We start from the raw sequence: 18,089 nt of genomic DNA on the forward strand, positions 1-18,089 counted from the left end.
GTTCAATGTTTCTCTCTTTTTTGGAGTCTCCTCACAAGACTTCCTTCGGGGGCCAGCTACTATTCGGGCCTTGAGAGAAGATACATAAATAAATGAATATAAGCCAATAAAGTGTTTCTCTGATAAGCTGAACTATGACCTTGACAATGTTCATCTCTTTGTAGGCTAATAGGGAAGGGAGGAAAGGTAACTGGCGCTGAGTTTAATTGAGTTACTTTTGTAGTAGTTAAGCAATATTTCAATTCGAATCCGTGCCAATAACATCTCCCTTCTTCACCAAATTCTCCTAGAAGAGGTAAACCTTTTCAAGGGAGGGGAAGGGGTGGGGGTAAATTCCTTGTCCCGGTCACGTTTGCTTGTGATTTTTTACTTTTGCATATTGATGGAATTTTTATTGTTTTATTCACTTGATGGTTGATAAAAGTATTTGGCGGATTATTTTTCACTTTAATGGAGCTCATAATGGTGACTTTTGTTGGGTGGAGGGGGGTGGGATGGGGCGGGTTACTTTGATGGAAATTTAAATGTTATTTAATGACTTAAATTTGGTGAATTGTTTTACATTTAAAAAATAGTTAAATTTATCTATATTTTTTACTTTTAATCTTGAGTAATAGCTTGTTTCAAAGGGCAAATTTTGTTTAAAGAGATAAAATGATTCATAGTATTGCCAAACAAGTAGTTTCTTGGTAACTTTGGCTAACACGATGACGATAAATAAATAAATAATAGTAATAAAAAGAAGAAATAAAAAATAGTTGTGATTACAAATATGCCAAATGTAGTATTTTTAATGAGAAATTACAAATTCCAACTGCAAGAATGAAATTTAATTTACATGCTTGGGCATTTTAAAGTTATCCGTTTAGTGATTTACCACGTAAGGGTAAAACGGTAAACGAGGATATGTGTTTGATACTCTACTCTTAAAAATATTTTTGAAGACTTTGCTACCATTCGCTTTCCTTGACATTTAATTTTGCCCATGCAGAACTTTTTATAATCGCTATCAGTCCCTTTTTTCGTTTTATCTCCCGCCGAGAATGCCAGAGGCTCTTCGCTCATGTAAACAAAATAATTGCTGTCGCCAATTTTAAACCAGATTTATCCTTGCGTTCGGATGCCAAGTTTTGCTCTCTTTAATATTCGAACCTTGAAAATGATATAATAAATTCGGGGCGTTTAACGATAGAGCAGATGAAACAAGTGTTGTATTTGACAACAATCGTAGCAGCAACTAGGCATTAGTTGGCAATCTACTTCGTGTGAAGTGTGTTGTGAACGTGTGATAAAATGAACGTCGGAAAATTTTACGTATTTATACCAAGGAATGAGTTCCTTGCTGATTTTGATGTTCAAAGTGCTGCATTTGGTAATGTATGAGGCTATTTGATTCATTTGGGTCAGTTGGTGTAGCTGAAAATACATTTTAATGTTTAAACTCTGGTCCTATGGTTTGTTTCCTTTGACCCGATTTTTACACGTACCTCTTGCTTCCGTTTACCCCAATTGACGATACGTACTTGATTTCGTTCAGCTAATTTTTGAAATGTTTTGTAACATAAATCCCAACAAAACATAAATGTGAAAAAGAAGCCAAGTTCGGTCGAAATGAGGTTCAAGGTAGACGGTGTCACCGACAAAAAATAGTTCAGATCTAAACGGTTACCAAGTTTCATAGCAGTTCCACATAGATGTTGGATTTTCCCATGTTCTTCAATTCATTTAGAAAACAATTTTTTACTTTCTTTGATAATATATTTTAAACTTGCGGCAAGTTCTAGTCATCGCTATTTTTTTTCAAACTTGCCAAGTTTTAAATCCAATATCAAAGAAAGCAAAAAATTGTTTTCTAATTGAATGAAAAAAAAAATGTGCATGAAAATCTATCTTTATGCCAAATTTCAAGTATGTGACACACTTGGAAGTTCGTAAACATTTTGATGAGTGAGTGAGTCAGTGTTAAAAATGACACTTTTCAGATCTTAATAATTCCATAACTATAAGAGTAACACTCATGAAATTTAGGATTATAGGTCTACTATGCAGCTCTATTAGACATACAAAATTTCAAGCACGTAGATTTAATAGTTTTTGAGAAATGAGGGGGTCAAAAGTAGCTTGAAGTGGTTCGTGTAAGATACACACTGGCAGATGTGTCGCCTGATTTCCGAACTTGGCTGACACACTACCGTGTGTTTAAATCTAAAATAAATTGCTAATTTCACGGTATTTCACTCAAAAGTATTAGTTATGGAGGAGTAAAAAATGCAATGAAATAATTATCAAGAAAATCCAAAATTGACTTCAAGCGAAATTCGACACCACCACAAACTAAAATAAAATGAAAGCGTCATTGCGCATGGAATAGGAAAATAAAATGATGTGTCATGCCGAAAAGTAGAGTGTCTGTTGCCAACAAGCAAACAAAAAAAAAAAAAAAAATGTGCATTTAAAAATTTATTTTTCAAATGAAATATTTTATAATAGGTGGTGTGACCTTTGGATTACCCTGTATAAAGGTGCCGTGCCTGGAGAGCAGTGCTAGATCTGCTATTTTTCTGAGCCGGAGCAAATCTTAAAATTGCTGCCCTTACCTATCTTCATTCAAGTTTTTGCATCGAGATTCAAGGAAAAAACACAGAAATAGCGAGAATTTGAAGCTCCTCAGTAGTTTCCAACCGGGGAAGGGCCTTGCTCCCTCGTAGGTCCGCCACTTCTGGAGAGTTGATATTTGCTAAAGCTCTCTATTCCTCTTTCAATAACAATGCCATGCTAAACAGTTTCATAAGTTTCACTTCTTTGCCAAGCTAAACAGTTTCATAGAAGTGAAACTTATTTAAACAGTTCAGTTTCCTATCAACAGCATTATATAACCACTTAACAGTTTCATTTCCCCTCCATTTTATGATTCCAAACAAAAACTTTTTTTCCCAAGGATCAATTTTAGTTCACACCGATTATATGAATTCAAACCAACAGTAAAAACTGTTGTAAGTATTGTAATCTTCAATTCGTGATAATTTTTAGTGTCGGCGAAAATAAGGCATTTTTACTTAATAGTGGCTTTTTTCTGAAGGAGTAACTGAACCGGAAAGAGCGTTTTACAGGGGGAGTAGGGGAGATATTTGGAAGAGAGTATGCGTTTTTAAAATACTTTTCCCACTTCGGCATCACTACAGAAGTTCGGAAATGAACTCTCATAACTATTTAAATCCTATAGAAAAAGGATCGACTACTTTCGGTCCGCCGGTCTCTTACTGTCCACATTGTACATCCGTCCGGCTCACTGACGATAAGGAACAAAAGTGTTCAGTAAAAATAAAAAGTATGAGGAATGTTTTTAGTTCAGAAAATAAATCTTATATGAATGAAGGAATAAAAGTGCTAAATTATTATTTTTCACTCAAGTACTTTATTTTAAATGCAGATTGGGTCGTTCAACACTCCTATTAATTTTTAATTTACTAATTCTACTTCTGGGGGAAAAAATCATCTTGTTAAGTCAATTATTTCTTTCTTTTTAAAGACTTAATAAATACTAAAAAAAGAGGGCCCTTTTTTATACTGTTTATGTATTTGATTCATATTAATCTTCCGTTAAATCTCATCCGGCCTAGACCTCTTTCCCTTATCAGTGCGGTTCACTTTTCCAAAAACGTTGCAGAAGCGTGAAAAAGAGAAATTTGAAATTCATTATCTGATCGATGTTTGTATTATTATATTCTGTTGAGTTAAGCAGTCATGGCATTCTTGTTTTAACACAAAATTAAACTGGAAAGAAACATTCGCATCACTTAGATCACTGAAAAAGTGCAAAAAAAAAAAAAAAATAATAATAAAATAATAATAATAATAATAAAAAAATATATAAAAACTTCAAATAAGAAATAACAACGCTCAACAGCACAAATTGCAGATTACTGTAGGCATGCGTTTCGGCGTTACAAGGAACGTCTTTTTCAATGTAAAAGAAAAAGGCGCTCCTTCTGACGCCGAAACACGTGTGTGCAGTAATCTGCAATTTGTGCTACTTGACGTTGTTATTTCTTATTTTACTTTTTATGCCCGAAGGTATTTATTTAACTCAAAACAAACTTGTTCAATTTTTGTGCCTAAATAGGCCCATTGCTTCAAAGTTCCCCACGGGTGTCAAAGAACATGTACTCAATGTATATTATGTCACAAAATAGCAAAAACAACGGTCACATATTTATAAATACATAAATTTCTCAAATCTAGGGGGACGCAATTGCTTCCTCCTGATCCCTCTAAATGACGGACTTCCGCCTACACAAACAGTAAGACACGTATATTGAACTGGGATTACAATCAAATTTCTATTGCTAGAGACATCTATTAAAAGCAGTGAAAAGTTTAAAAAGATAAGCGGGACAAATTATTAAATTGTTATAGAAATACATAGACCCTCCCCCCCCCCCCACCTGGATGTTCGGGCAATTCAGGCAAGTTTAATCTCACGTTGTTCAAACGGTATTCCAGTAAAACTTCAAAAAAAAAAAAAACCTATAAAATTCCATTTGTAGATAGGGAACGGGAAGTGTCGTTTATCAGCGTGATCTTCGGGGGTGCCCAATCCCCCCATCCCCTTCCCCAAGAGTGATAGTACACCCAAGTACTACAGAGCTTCCAAGAACAAAATTCTACTGAAAATCAAAAAAATACCCTTAAAAACACGCCTCTTCTAAACGTTAATCGCGCAATACCCCGTGATACCCTTCTCTATTCAAAAGAACGGTACCACCGTATTGTTTGTTTTATCTATATAATTTTCCTCGCTACAAGCGAGTGAAGGAAATTTTTCAAAAAATATCCTCTGTATTCAATACTTGAATTTGAGTTTCTGTTGAATATTTTTCTTCTACTCTTTAATTGCCAGTGAAAACAAGAACCATAAAGTGAATGAAATATTGCAGGTTCATTGCTTCCTCGACAACTGAAATGACCTCTGCTCTAAAGGTGCCTTTCGAATTTCAGAGGGCGCGGTTTGTTTTTCTGAAAATAACTTCAAATCTTTCTGGACAAATAACTTTTTAAAACTTTCGATTAAATTCATTTTCATTGGATAAACAATACGACTGTCTTGAACAGTCGTGTTTTGTTCGTGAATCTTTCACGATATTTTCGATTTGCGCACCTCAAGAGGGGGCGCTGGCGTCGCCTCTCCTCTCATCCAAGGACGTTTGGCGGTCACACGGCCGGCGCTGATCGTCGGAGGAGGATGCGGCTCTCCCGCCCGGTGGATGGTAAACAACGGCGTCTCGTTCCAACCTTGAAAAGCGCGGAAGGTTTCTAATTTTAGAACCTCTTTCGTCCCATGCCTGTGCTGGGAGCCGGAGATCACTGGGCTATGTCGTGCAGTTTGAATCTGGCAAGTTGCCGCTTGAGAGCGGAGGCCCTAGCTCGCCAACTCCACTCGAACCTGTGGAGCGGTCCCAGGTCGGCCCAGGGGTCCCCGGGAGACAGCGGCTGTGTGTCCCCCTGCTTCGGACTGCCCCCCACGAGTGTGCTCGGAATCGTAGACCGTCCCCCCCTCAAGCTCGAGCACCACCTGAGGATGTCGAGCCTCGACGATGAGGAAGAGCAAGAGCAACTGGTGTCCGACAAGGGGGGTCGTCGCAGGGAGAACGGGGATCTGGAGATATGCTCCTCCCCCACTGCGATCTCCCCCCCTTACAGCCCCTTCGAGAGGATAGGATTATTGCCAAAGGATAGTGCCACTGTTTACGGTAGGCCCGCTTTGCTTATATACATACGAACCCTGTATCCCAACAAACATACGCTATTCTCCTGTCATAACAACTATTTAGCCAAATTAAAACAAATAACTTTCGTGTACAGTGGCGAATTTATCATGCCACGATTGCGAGATGCACCTATGATATCATCGGAGCCTAGAAGGGAATCCAAAAAGGCACTCGAAAAATATTTCATTTAGTTGCAAGGATCCCACAAAAATGCATTTGGTCAGCATTTGTGTGTATGTGTGGCATTTAAAATTACACATATATTATATTGGTTAACTGTCGTTTACCGGCGACAGTGGAGGCACATTATGGTTATCCATTATAAATATGTTATTAATGCTGATTTTAGCCACAAGACTGGCACAAAGCTATGTAGTTTACACAACTGGTCCGTGATGGCATATAAACGATACAGTCAATAGTGACTCATCATTAAAATTCAGCAGTTTAGAAAGATTTTTTTCAAACTTTAACTATTAACTTGGACTTGCATACATTTAACTTGGACTACAAAACTCAACCCGTCAACATAACATCACATTTTTTCAATTCCTTCTATTAGTTCACCCTCTCCCTGTATATATCTATAAATATTGTTCAAACTTTCAATCGTTAATAAAATGCTTTTATTTATCCACTCAAGTTCAAATGCATTTTTTAAACGTCCAATGGATGACACTTGAGGTTAATGCAATTATTTTTTTGAAATATTAATTCATTAATTAAATTTAATTTCTATTTTGCCACTTAATATTGTGATTCTGTCATGTATTTATGTATTTTTATTTATTTTTTTGTAAGTATTAAATGAAAGTAACTAAAATAAACATTTTCCTTGTTGATCTAAGTAGGAATCGACTTAACTTTTTTAATTACTTTTTAGCCTACTTTCCCAATAAAAGTCAGAAAAAGAAGAAAAAAGCATGAAAGAAGGGTTAATGCATCTTAAAAATATCCCGAAAAACAAAAAAAAGTCAAAAATAAATAAAATAATTAAATAAATATCGAAAAATTAAAAATTGGAAAGTAGGGTATTGAGATGGGGAAAAATGTCTGTCGGTCTGTCTGTCTGTCTGTCGGTCTGTCTGTCTGTCCCCCCCTAATAACTTTTGAATGAATAGTCCGATTCGAACAAACTTTTTTTTGTTCGAAAGATCTCGGCAAGGACACCTCATTCCCGTATTTCGCTTTTTGGTTTGAACTATTTTTTGTTCAATTTTGAACAGTTCAAAAAAACTTAACATTAGCTCCTACGGGGAAATTCAAGGCAATTCCGAACTGTGAGGCGAATTGGCTTCAAACAAACTTTGTAGGAAAAAGCTTTTGATGAAAAACTTGTATATAAAATATCTTTTTGATTTGAACAATTTTCTGTTCAATTTTGAACAGTTCAAATCCCTTAACATTAGCGCCTACGGGGAAACTGAAAGTCAATGTAGATTCCGTACTTGAAGGCGGATTTACTTCAAACAAATTTTGTTGGAAATAGCTCTTGACGCCGAACTCCAGACTCCGACTCCGAGAATTTAGGGGCACCTGAATCCGAATCCGACTCCTGTGCCCGACAATTAATCGGACTCCGACTCCCCGACTTCGACTATGACTTTCTAGCTTTGGCAAAAATTTATACACGGACAAATGACTGACTCCGTTTCTTGGATATTAGACTCCGACTCCTTCATCCCAAAATTGGATTGACTCCGACTCCGACGTTATGGTTTTAACTGTGAAATAATTATTGTTGATGTGATTTGTTTTTATTTTAACGCTAAAGTTTTTATTTAGGTATTCAGTTTTCGGTGAATAAACTCGAAGTCATTTATGTTTCTACATAAAGATACGCGCAGACGATTTTTTTTTTTTTTTGACAATAAAAAGTATTTCTTTACGTTGACATTTTATTGTTTTTATTTATCTTGATAAGTGCATTAATTCATTTAAAAAATTATTTTTGGCAACAGGGGAAAAAGAAACGATTTTTTTTTGATAGGATGTATTTATTTTAATGAGCTTATTAATTTTTATTATTTTTTTTTCGTTTTGAAAGCTGTTGAAGAATTTTTTTAAATGGAAAAAAGTGTATTAGCTGCCTTGTTTAAAAGTTGCTGCTATTTTATTTGTTCGTTTTGTTTTTTTTTTCTTTTTTTTACGCATCTAATTTTTTTAGATGAGTGAGGAATATTTTATTCCTAGAAAGTAGCTTAAAATATTGGAAAAATATGCTTGAAACAATTTGCGATTTTAGCTATTTTGAGAACATTGATCAGGTACTAGAAAGTAGTATGGGTATACGGGAAAGTAGGCTCGTCTAGTTCTAGACAGAACTTCTTGTTTCCTACGAAATCGTCCTCAGTAAGCGATACTTATTTCCTCCACTCACATGTATATTTGACGTAGAGGTCATCCCACAGTATATGACTTCACATCTTAAAAAAAAAAAAAAAAAAAAAAAAAAAATCTGACAAACAGCCAATGCTATTCAAAGGGGGTAATTTTCATGACAGCTCACTGGAGTTCAGTTCTTGCCTTGTTTTTTTTTTTTTTTTTTTTTTTTTTTTTTTTTTTTAAAGTGTTTCTTTAGTAAGTAACATTTCTACTAAAACTAGTGAGAGTATAAACGCTTATTTTTGCTATTGTTTTGATACAGATATCAAAAACTTAACTTTCACAGTAAATTTCTCTTTTATTATTCATGAAATAAATAACAAAATTATTTTTTTAGAACGTTGAAAGAATCGTCCTGCATGCAGAAATAAAATTTCGTTTTGAAAAGTTTCATAAATTTAAAGTGTTAAAGAATTAAGAACATTTATTTCTGTTGTTCAAAGTTATTTTTATGTCGTTCAAGAGGCGAAAAAAGGTAACAGCTATAGTGATTGCAATACCGAATACCGGTATTTAGAGCTGATTTTCAATTTTGAAATACCGGTATTTGCTGAAGTAAAATACCGGTATTTACGGTATTGGCCTGAAATAAATTTATTTGGGTTATGAATAGTTTGTTCCAACCGTTAATTGCGGCAGTACTTAAGGATATTTTTAAAAAAATATGTCTCAACTGCCTTAAATCTACTATTCAACTATTGTCAACTTTGAATGGCCAATTATCACGAATAAAACTAAAAAAAATTAAAATAAATAAATAAATAATTTTTTTTATAAGAAATGGTAATTTGTTGTCAGTATTGGTGTGCTGTACTGTCTCGTTATTTAGGTGTATATTTGGCGAGATATTTCTCAGTGGCTTGTCTACATAGTGCCTTGAAAATTTGCATAGAGGAAAGGCATAGCAAACTGGAACATATTTTCAGGTATTTACATAATTTCGAAGACTTTTGAAAAGAAAACGAATAAAAGAAACTAGAAAAGTCGAATTAAATTAAGATCATTGCAAATTTCAAGTCAACGGTTTTATCAAAAAGTACAAACAAATCTATCCTGATCAGGAGGATATTGTTGAAGATGACGTTAATATTGTAAAAGAGTCATCTTTCGAAGAGAAATTAGAATTAACAACACATTAAAAAAAAAAAAAACATAATGCAAAAGAAACACATGCAAAGAAAAAAAACAGATGTATCCAAAACCAGCACTCAAGTAGATCGCATTACTTGTGAATGGGGGACTACCGACGCAATTAGAGAACGTGTATCGCACAACATTACCACCGACCGGCGTGAACTCAGAAAGTGTATTTTCAACTTCAGAAAATTTGTGCTCTAAAATGAGTTGCAGACTTAGTGAAAATTCAATAGATGCTTTATGTTTCTTACTATTAGTGATTTTTTATTAGAACATTTTTTCACAAAACATTTTCATGATTAATGCACTTTTGTTATAAAATTATGAATGATGACAACGAAATACGTTTTGGGTGATTTTTTTTGAATTTTTGAATATAGGTATTTCAGTATCACGTTTTAGGAAATACCGAATACCGGTATTGCGTTTTTGGTCCGGTATTGCAATCCCTAGTACAGTAAAACCTGTGAAGTTGACTACCCTTGTAAGCTGACCACCAGTCTAAGTTGGCCGCTTTTTTCAGGCACGAAATTAGCCATTACCACATAAATCAGCCTTTGTAAATTGACCACCTGTTTAAGTTGACCACTAAAGAAAAGCACCGCAAGTGGTCAACTTACGCAGGTTTCACTGTAACAGCAATAGCTGTCAAATTTTTCATCCTTATTTTACGTTTAAATACAACCAGAAATTTTGATGTTCTTGAAATTTGAAGGATCTTTCTGTGTTTTGAGTATTCTGTGGATTAATCAGTTTTGTATCTTACTACAACGTGTGTATATATCAATGAAATGAGTACATGTGTACGTAGATACTGATGTAAAAGACCGAAATTGAACTGTTGATATTCGCCAGTGAATGTTAACATTAGTTGCGCTTTGGCAAAAAGACCGAATCATTTTTACACATTAACCACTAAATGTTGGCATTCAATTCATTTTTCGGTTTTTCACAGTAATATCTATAAGTACAATCACATAATGTATACATGCATGTGCTTAAATTATTTTCAGAGATCGATTGTTTTTCTCCCCCTCCCCCCCCCCCAGGTTCTTTTAGTAGTAATTTTGACTATTTCTAAAAGCTCATTAAAATGTCTTTTCCTTTATCGGACTATTTTTAACATTCAGATTTATTGTCTCTAATATTGTAGGGTAAACCGGGGCACGTTTACGCAGTGCCCTTTTTTCAAAACAAATTATAAATTGAGAGCCAATAGTCGTAACAGATTGATGCTATTCTCTAGCACATATCTGCGTAAGTTTTTGAGCATCGGTCGAGCTTCAGTCTTGCATGCAGAAATAATCTGTTTTTTACCAAGTTGAATACGTTTTGTGTTGAACGTTTTGAAGCTTATTGTGAATAAATAATGTTGAAAAAAAAAAAAAAAACATGAGCAGAATTTTATCCTTTTTAGCCTACTTTCCCAGTAAAAGTCAGAAAAAGAAGAAAAAAGCACGAAAGAAGGCTTAATGCATCTTAAAAATATCGCGAAAAACAAAAAAAAGTCGAAAATAAATAAAATTAAATAAATATCGAAAAATTAAATTGGAAAGTAGGGTATTGAGATGGGGGAAAATGTCTGTCGGTCCGTCTGTCTGTCCCCCCTACCCCCCCCCAATAACTTTTGAATGAATAGTCCGATTCGAACAAACTTTTTTTTGTTCAAAAGATCTCGACGAGGACACCTCATTCCCATAGTTCACTTTTTGTTTTGAGCTATTTTTTGTTTAATTTTAAACAGTTCAAAAAAACTTAACATTAGCGCCTACGGGGAAATTGAAGGCAATTCTGAACTATGAGGCGAATATGCTTCAAACAAACTTTGTAGGAAAAAGTTTTTGATAAAAAACTTGTATATAAAATATATTTTTGATTTGAACAATTTTCCGTTCAATTTTGAACAGTTCAAATCCCTCAACATTAGTGTCTACGGGGAAACTGAAAGTCAATGTAGATTCCGTACTTGAAGGCGGATTTACTTCAAACAAATTTTGTTGGAAATAGCTCTTGACGCCAGACTCCGACTCCGATAATTTAGGGGCACATGACTCCGATTCCTACTCCTGTGCCCGATAATTAATCGGACTCCGACTCCCCGACTTCGACCCTGACTTCGTAGTTTTGGCAAAAATTTATACACGGAGGACAAATGACTGAGTCCGATTCTTGGATACTCGACTCTGACTCCTTTATCTCAAAATGAGATTGACTCCGACTCCGAAGCTATGGTTTTAACTGCGAAATAATTATTGTTGATATGACTTTTTTTTTATTTTCACGCTAAAGTTTTAATTTAGGTATTTAGTTTTCGGGGAATAAACTCGAAGTCATTTATGTTTCTACATAAAGATATGCGCAGACGATTATTATTATAATAATTTTTTTTTTTTTTTTGACAATGAAAAGTATTCGGAACTCCAGCGCTCGAATACGCTACCTTGCGGTGATTTATAAAACTGCGAATGCACCTAAAACTTTGCCACGTTGCGTTCCATGTGTGTCTGTTGACGTAAACACAGGCAGTTTGTTCTGAGTATTTATTAACGCAATCGATGTGTCTTAGTTTGCTTTCAGCTACAGAAATTAATTCGTCCCTTAGTAGTATTCTCGAGCTCCTCAAAATAATGTTAGTTTTCATTATTTCCTTAATAATAGGTGAAAGCGAAAATTCTGGATTAACAAACTTGGATAACGTTCTACAAGGTAAAAAATTTTATTGTTTTGTATGAATTTGTAAGAATATGGGAGTTTTTTTAATCTTAAATTAATTAAACTTACCATATTTTACAGCAGCATTTAGTTGGAATGGACAGTATGCAAAATATTTTCTTGAATATATTATCGTAGAACAAAATGAATAACCGAGAAAGAATTTACTTTATTCCTTTTATTCTCAGCTGAAAGGTATCGCCAAATTTGTTTAGGGTTTTATAGTTTTGGTATTGTGCGAGCAAAGTAGCCTTGGCGAGATTTCGCGTTTTTAGTTAAACCATTTTTAATTTTTATCATGAGTGGAATAAAATGGTAGTAAGATTACAGAATTCGATAAGTGAAAGGAAATAATTGTCAATCAACTGAAAAGAAAACTACCACCATACAGTGGCTCCCAAAAGTCTTCGTACACCTACGACTTTCAACGAAATAGGCCCCAAATCATTGGTTAGAATTAATATTTCGGAACAGGTATTTAGTTATAAGATCTATGATCAATTTTTAACAAAACTGCATGAAAAGTTTTTAAAAAATATTAAAACTTAATTTTTTAAAAATCAAAAACTGAAAAGTGCCGGAAATTTTATCTCACAAAAGTCTTCGTACACTTTATAAAATGTCTATATATTATTGACTAATCTAGCTTTTGATTAAGTTATTAGTTAGTAGAATATCATACAGTATTCATAACACCTTTTAAACATCTGGGAATAGATTTCATTCTTTTTCTTTCTTTTTTTAGCGTAATTTCTGAGTAAGTGTTATATCACACTTCGAGTATTACTATTTCTAGCTCTATTTTCGTTTTAAAGCCCTATTTTCGTAATCTAGCCTCCAGATATCTCTAAATACGTTACATCAAGTTACAATCTGGAGATTGAAGGGGTATTTTCTAAATTTTAGGACGATTTTCGAGGCACTAGACGCAAACGTTGAAAACCGTGTGCTTCTTATCGTTGTCTTGATAAAAAACAAAGTTGTTTCCAATAACCAAATTTTTGGCTAAAAGTTGAAAATGGGTTTTTAAAAAATTTAAAGGAAGAGCATGATACATTATTTCATCAAAAAATTACAAACTACCAAGTCCTGATGCTGATATGCACCCTCACACTAAAACACCTTTACCATCCTGATTAACTGATCCAACTAAGTTCTTAAGATTAAGTTCCTAATTTTTTCTTCTACTTACATTTACACAACAATTTAACCAAAAATGTTAAATTAATTTTTATCTGTTAGTAAGACTTGATTCTAGACTGTTTTTAGCTTATTTATCATTGATTTTGGGACGAAAATCGTAAGCTTTCTGTTTTTCGCACGACCAAGAAAATTTCTGCGGGAAGAGGTCCCATTTAATCCAGCTAATCAAAGAACTTGGCGAACAATTTTAGGTGAAAATTAAATGTAAAATGTTTCATTTAACTCTGCAGAAACTTTTACATTACTGAAATGTGTATTTTTCATAAATTTTTTAACTTTAAATCTACGATCACGTTTTGTCAACTTTGCCGGTTGACCTTTTCTTACTTTGTTTTCGGTCCGATTCCTTTCTTTAAAACATTTTATCAAGCACTTTACTATACAAACAAATAAATTAACTAATTTAGGGACATTTGAAACCAATTTACCACTACTGTGGGGAAAAAAATTCAAATTTTGAATCGCGTTTGCGGTTTTTTACGAATACCAGCCATTTTACAGTAATAAGCAATATATTATGGAATAAATAAACCAAAAATGAAAGCCAAATGACTTATAAGGGTCAACACAATGCAAAAATATTAATAAAACGGCATATGATAATTTTAATTATGAATTTATTCGAAAATATTTAAGTGTACGATGACTTTTGTGGCGTGTTATTTCTCTGTCTCTTCGTTTTCTGACCCATTTCAAAAAGGAAATCCGTCAATATTTTGTAAAAAACCAATGGGTTATTATTTAGAATTACATAGGAATGATGTGAAAAAATGTTGGACTTTATATTCGAATTCAGTTTTGAGTTATTTTGGTTTTACTAAAAAATTTCAAAGTGTACGAACACTTTTGGGAGCCACTGTATATCCGTGAGAATTTTGTTGATGATTTGCATAACATGACACAATTAAATCGTAACTCAGAAATTAGAAAAATCGAAACAGAAAATTTTTAAATTAACCGATTCGGGAATTCAAGAGAAATAACTCAGCTACAAATGGAAAACAAGTGCTAGCCAAAGCAAAGCAAAGAAGTATCATCTTCTTTTGGTAATAATTTGTAATGTCATATTAAATTTTCTAGCATTAATTGTTATTCTTGTCAGGCCACAATTATTATTTAGTTTTATCAAGAATTGATAAATATCGAATTCAACATCGTGAAAATGGCTGCTTAGAACTACGAACTACGTACTTTGCATTAATGTTTGACGTTTAGTAATGCTTCTTGAATGCTCATTTCTTTCTACGTGGGTCAGAATATCAACAAGACTTTGAAAATTAATTTAAAAAGAATAAAGCGAAACAATCATACGTACGAACAAAAATCACAACACTTTTAGCATTTTCTTCGTTACCATGTGCGTTTGTTTTAGTTTTCAATTCCGCCATTAGACAGTGACTTCAGTGCCCCCTATAGTTCGTTGGAGTTGCGAATTTCTTTAAGTTGACATTTTATTGTTTTTATTTATTTTGGTAAGTGCATTAATTCATTTGAAAAATTATTTTTGGCAACAGGGGAAAAAGAAACGATTTTTTTTTTTTTTTTTGATATGATGTATTTATTTTAATGAGCTTATTAATTTTAATTACTATTTTTTCGTTTTGAAAGCTGTTAAAGACTTTTTTTATGGAAAAAAGTCTTAAAAAAGTTAGCTGCTATTTTATTTGTTCGGTTTTTTTTTTTAATTTAATTTATTTTATTTTTTACGCATTTTTTTTTTTTAGATGAGTGAGGAATATTTTATTCCTAGAAATTGGCTTAAAATATTAAAAAAATATGTTTGTAACAATTTGCGACTTTAGCTGTTTTTGAGAATATTGATCAGGTACTAGAAAGTAGTATGAGTATACGGGAAAGTAGGCTCGTATAGTTCTAGACAGAACTTCTTGTTGAGAATTGTACTTGTATGAACTGAAATGGTTTTTTTTTTTTTTTTTTTTTTTTTTTTTTTTTTTCACGTCAAAAATAAATCCAAACTTGGCGACGGGGCAAGTTTACGCGTTGACTTCGGAGCACCTTTATGCACGTTCTTACGGTGTTTTACTTCCAAGCGTGCCGTGACGCTTTTTTCGCTCCAAACTGTCTCAAACTTTTTAAGTATTTTCAGGCTCTTTAGCTTTGAAAAGCACCATTTGTTTTTTAATTGAGTTAAAGATTCCTATCTTATAGGTTACAATCATGTAGAGCTGTCTTTATGCCCATTCAGCTTTTACTTTATACACTATTCAGTCTGTAATAAATTTGCTTTTTTAATGGTGGTACGACGTTATGTTCGAAACACTAACAGAACCACGTTAGGTGTCAAAATAAATATGCGTAAATGTGCCTTGTGTTTGGGGCAAGATTACGCAACAGACTTGGACTCAAATAATTTTTTTAACGGTTAAAAACAGAGCAACAACTAAATATACCAATTTTGAATCCATCAACTGCTACATAAAATCGCAATGTCTAAAATTTCCTGAAACATAAAAATTAGAAAATCACTGGAAAAAATCCGCGTAAGCGTGCCCTGGTCTACCCTAATCTCTAGTATTTATATGAACTTTGTAGGGGTACTCACGAGGAGGGGGAAAAGTCTGCGGTGCAGACTCCGCCCTTGATTTTTGTTGGGGGGGGGGGGCACACGAGGTAGTTTTATTTTTTGGGGGACTATCTTTTAAGGGGGTACGCCATCACTTTTTTTGGATAGTTGCTCTTGATTTTTGAAGACTTGAGTTTGGTCATTATATAAATGAATCCCGTTCATTAAAATCACAACTAGAATTTGTACGTGTGTGGGGGGGGGGAGGATAACAAGATATTTGCTCCTTAGAAGTCTTTAATCATAAAATCCTTACTATAAACATTGAAACACTAGAATTGGCAAGATGACTTAAGAGCAAGGTCCCTCCTCCCTCTCTCCACTCCCCTGATCCTGTCCCAAAAAAGAAATCCAACATTTTGCCTAATCGATAAAATGTTGTAAATAACTCACGAGAGTATCATGGGTGATTTGCCATCAACATAACTTCTGTAAGAGTGTATTATTCTAAGTATTTTTTATTGTGAATTTAATTGTCATTTTCAGTTGTGCTAAAATTTAGAATGCATGAATTTCAAGTCTCTTTCATCTCCTAATCAGAAGAAATTTGGCCCCCGACCAGCGGTAGACATTTTAAAGGCATAAATCAACCTAGTCGTAATTACAAGGCTCATTTAATTACGCTATGAAAAATTCTTTGTATTAAAATTTTAGAAATTTCTGATCACACAGTCTAGGATAAATGCAACGATATTCCTGAGTCAACATAAGATTTAATGAGGTTATACCAAACATTTCTAACAGTCTAGGAATCGAATTTATTCACGAATGATAACAAATGATGATTAATTACGAAAATTTCAATGGAGTCGGTAGCTAGTGAAAGAAGACTTTTTGGAATACATTAAGTCACTTGGATTATTTAATGTTTTAACTTATTGATTAATACATGAGTTCTAACTATAAGAGAGGTTACAGTTGTAATTACAGTTGTTGATTAATCAGACATCTGAAGGATAAAAACTGAAGATTTGATGTAAAATTTGAGACGTGTTTTGCCGGCGGAAGACGTGGAAATGCCACAACAACGCTTTATTTATAGAAATAGTTTCTCATGTTTCGATTACTTTCAATACACTAATTTGTCTGCGTTCTGAAGTACATTTTGAATGATGAGCTGTTTCTGTTTGAGTACTGTCCCTCGGTTCTCGAAGTTTTACAAAATGGCCCTTCGAACAAAAAGTTTGGAGACGGCTGATTTAAGGGGTTCAGGAGGGGAACAATTTTTCTGATGACTGGGTGGAATCAATGTATGTGCATGTATGTGGGCATGGTTTTTGACAAAAATCTATTGAGTATTTTCCTCTTGAACATCTTCTGTCACCTCTGCCCCCCCCCCCCCCTCCCTTTAAAAATTTGAAGCGACAATCCTGGTTCCCGTGCAGGGGATCGAACCCAGATCGCTTGAGTGAAACGGAACTAGGACCACTAGTGCAGCCATAAATGGAGGTTTTTTAAAAATCCAAAATACCTTCCGGAGGGGGTTTTTTGATCAAAAATACCTTCTGGAGGGGGTTTTTTTTTGATCAAAAATGCTTGATCCAAAAATTTTTTGATGAAAAATGCTCTGGGGGGAGGGGGTGACCAAAAATACCCTCTGGAGGAGTTTTTTTTTTAATCAAAAATACGTTCTAAAAGGAGTTTTTTTAATTAAAACGGCTCTTTCATATGCATTAGAATTTACATTTATGTTAAAACCAATGCCACTGGAGGGTGTCCCCCCCCCTCGCTGCGCTACTGACTAGGACCAAAAGAGCTTGATTCGATTTCATTGAAATAAGATCTTAATAATATCCTTAATCGCAATCTGATCGGAATTTACTTTATTGTTAACCACTGGCACTTTTTACATAAATGGTGGGAGCGAAAAACAATCATGTGAAAATTTGATGAACTACTAATGAAAAACACTGTTTCTCATTAGTAGTTCATCTTTCCTATGTCCTATTATCGGGATTGCAAACGCGTGTTCCTACTTCCTTATTATCTCGGCCATCAATTCGAATCACGCTAGAAAACAAAATTGAAGCACGAAGCAAATATTTTTCGTTTTGTGATTAAAAGGCAAAATTAACGATCGCCGCTGGGCATTAAAATGAAAGAAGGGAAAAAAATGGCGATTAAAGAAACATCTGTCAACTGCCACCTCAAGAAATAAAAAGTGCAGAAGATATTAAATAATTGGAAAATTCTCCCCCCATCATGATAAAGATGCCTTGTTATGACCTAATATAGTAAAGTATACTAATTAATGTATTTTGGATAATAAGCGTCTATAAATTACCGATAAAAACCTTTTA

General features: G+C 34.0%; 1 protein-coding gene across 2 annotated transcripts in view; it reads left to right on the forward strand.

Annotated features, from left to right (window-relative positions):
- The first annotated feature begins 5,226 nt into the window (after positions 1-5,226).
- LOC129231330 (glycogen-binding subunit 76A-like) overlaps positions 5,227-18,089 on the forward strand; it is a 50,051-nt gene continuing 37,188 nt past the window's right edge. For both annotated transcript variants that reach the window (XR_008581244.1, XM_054865621.1), the window contains exon 1: positions 5,227-5,750. Coding sequence is in view for 1 of the 2 variants with exons in the window: in XM_054865621.1 (XP_054721596.1) it covers positions 5,339-5,750 (412 nt within the window). In the remaining variant the exon portion in view is untranslated. The remainder of the gene's footprint in view (positions 5,751-18,089) is intronic.

This window comes from Uloborus diversus, chromosome 1 (genome assembly GCF_026930045.1).
Source record: "Uloborus diversus isolate 005 chromosome 1, Udiv.v.3.1, whole genome shotgun sequence".
Taxonomy (NCBI): domain Eukaryota; kingdom Metazoa; phylum Arthropoda; class Arachnida; order Araneae; family Uloboridae; genus Uloborus; species Uloborus diversus.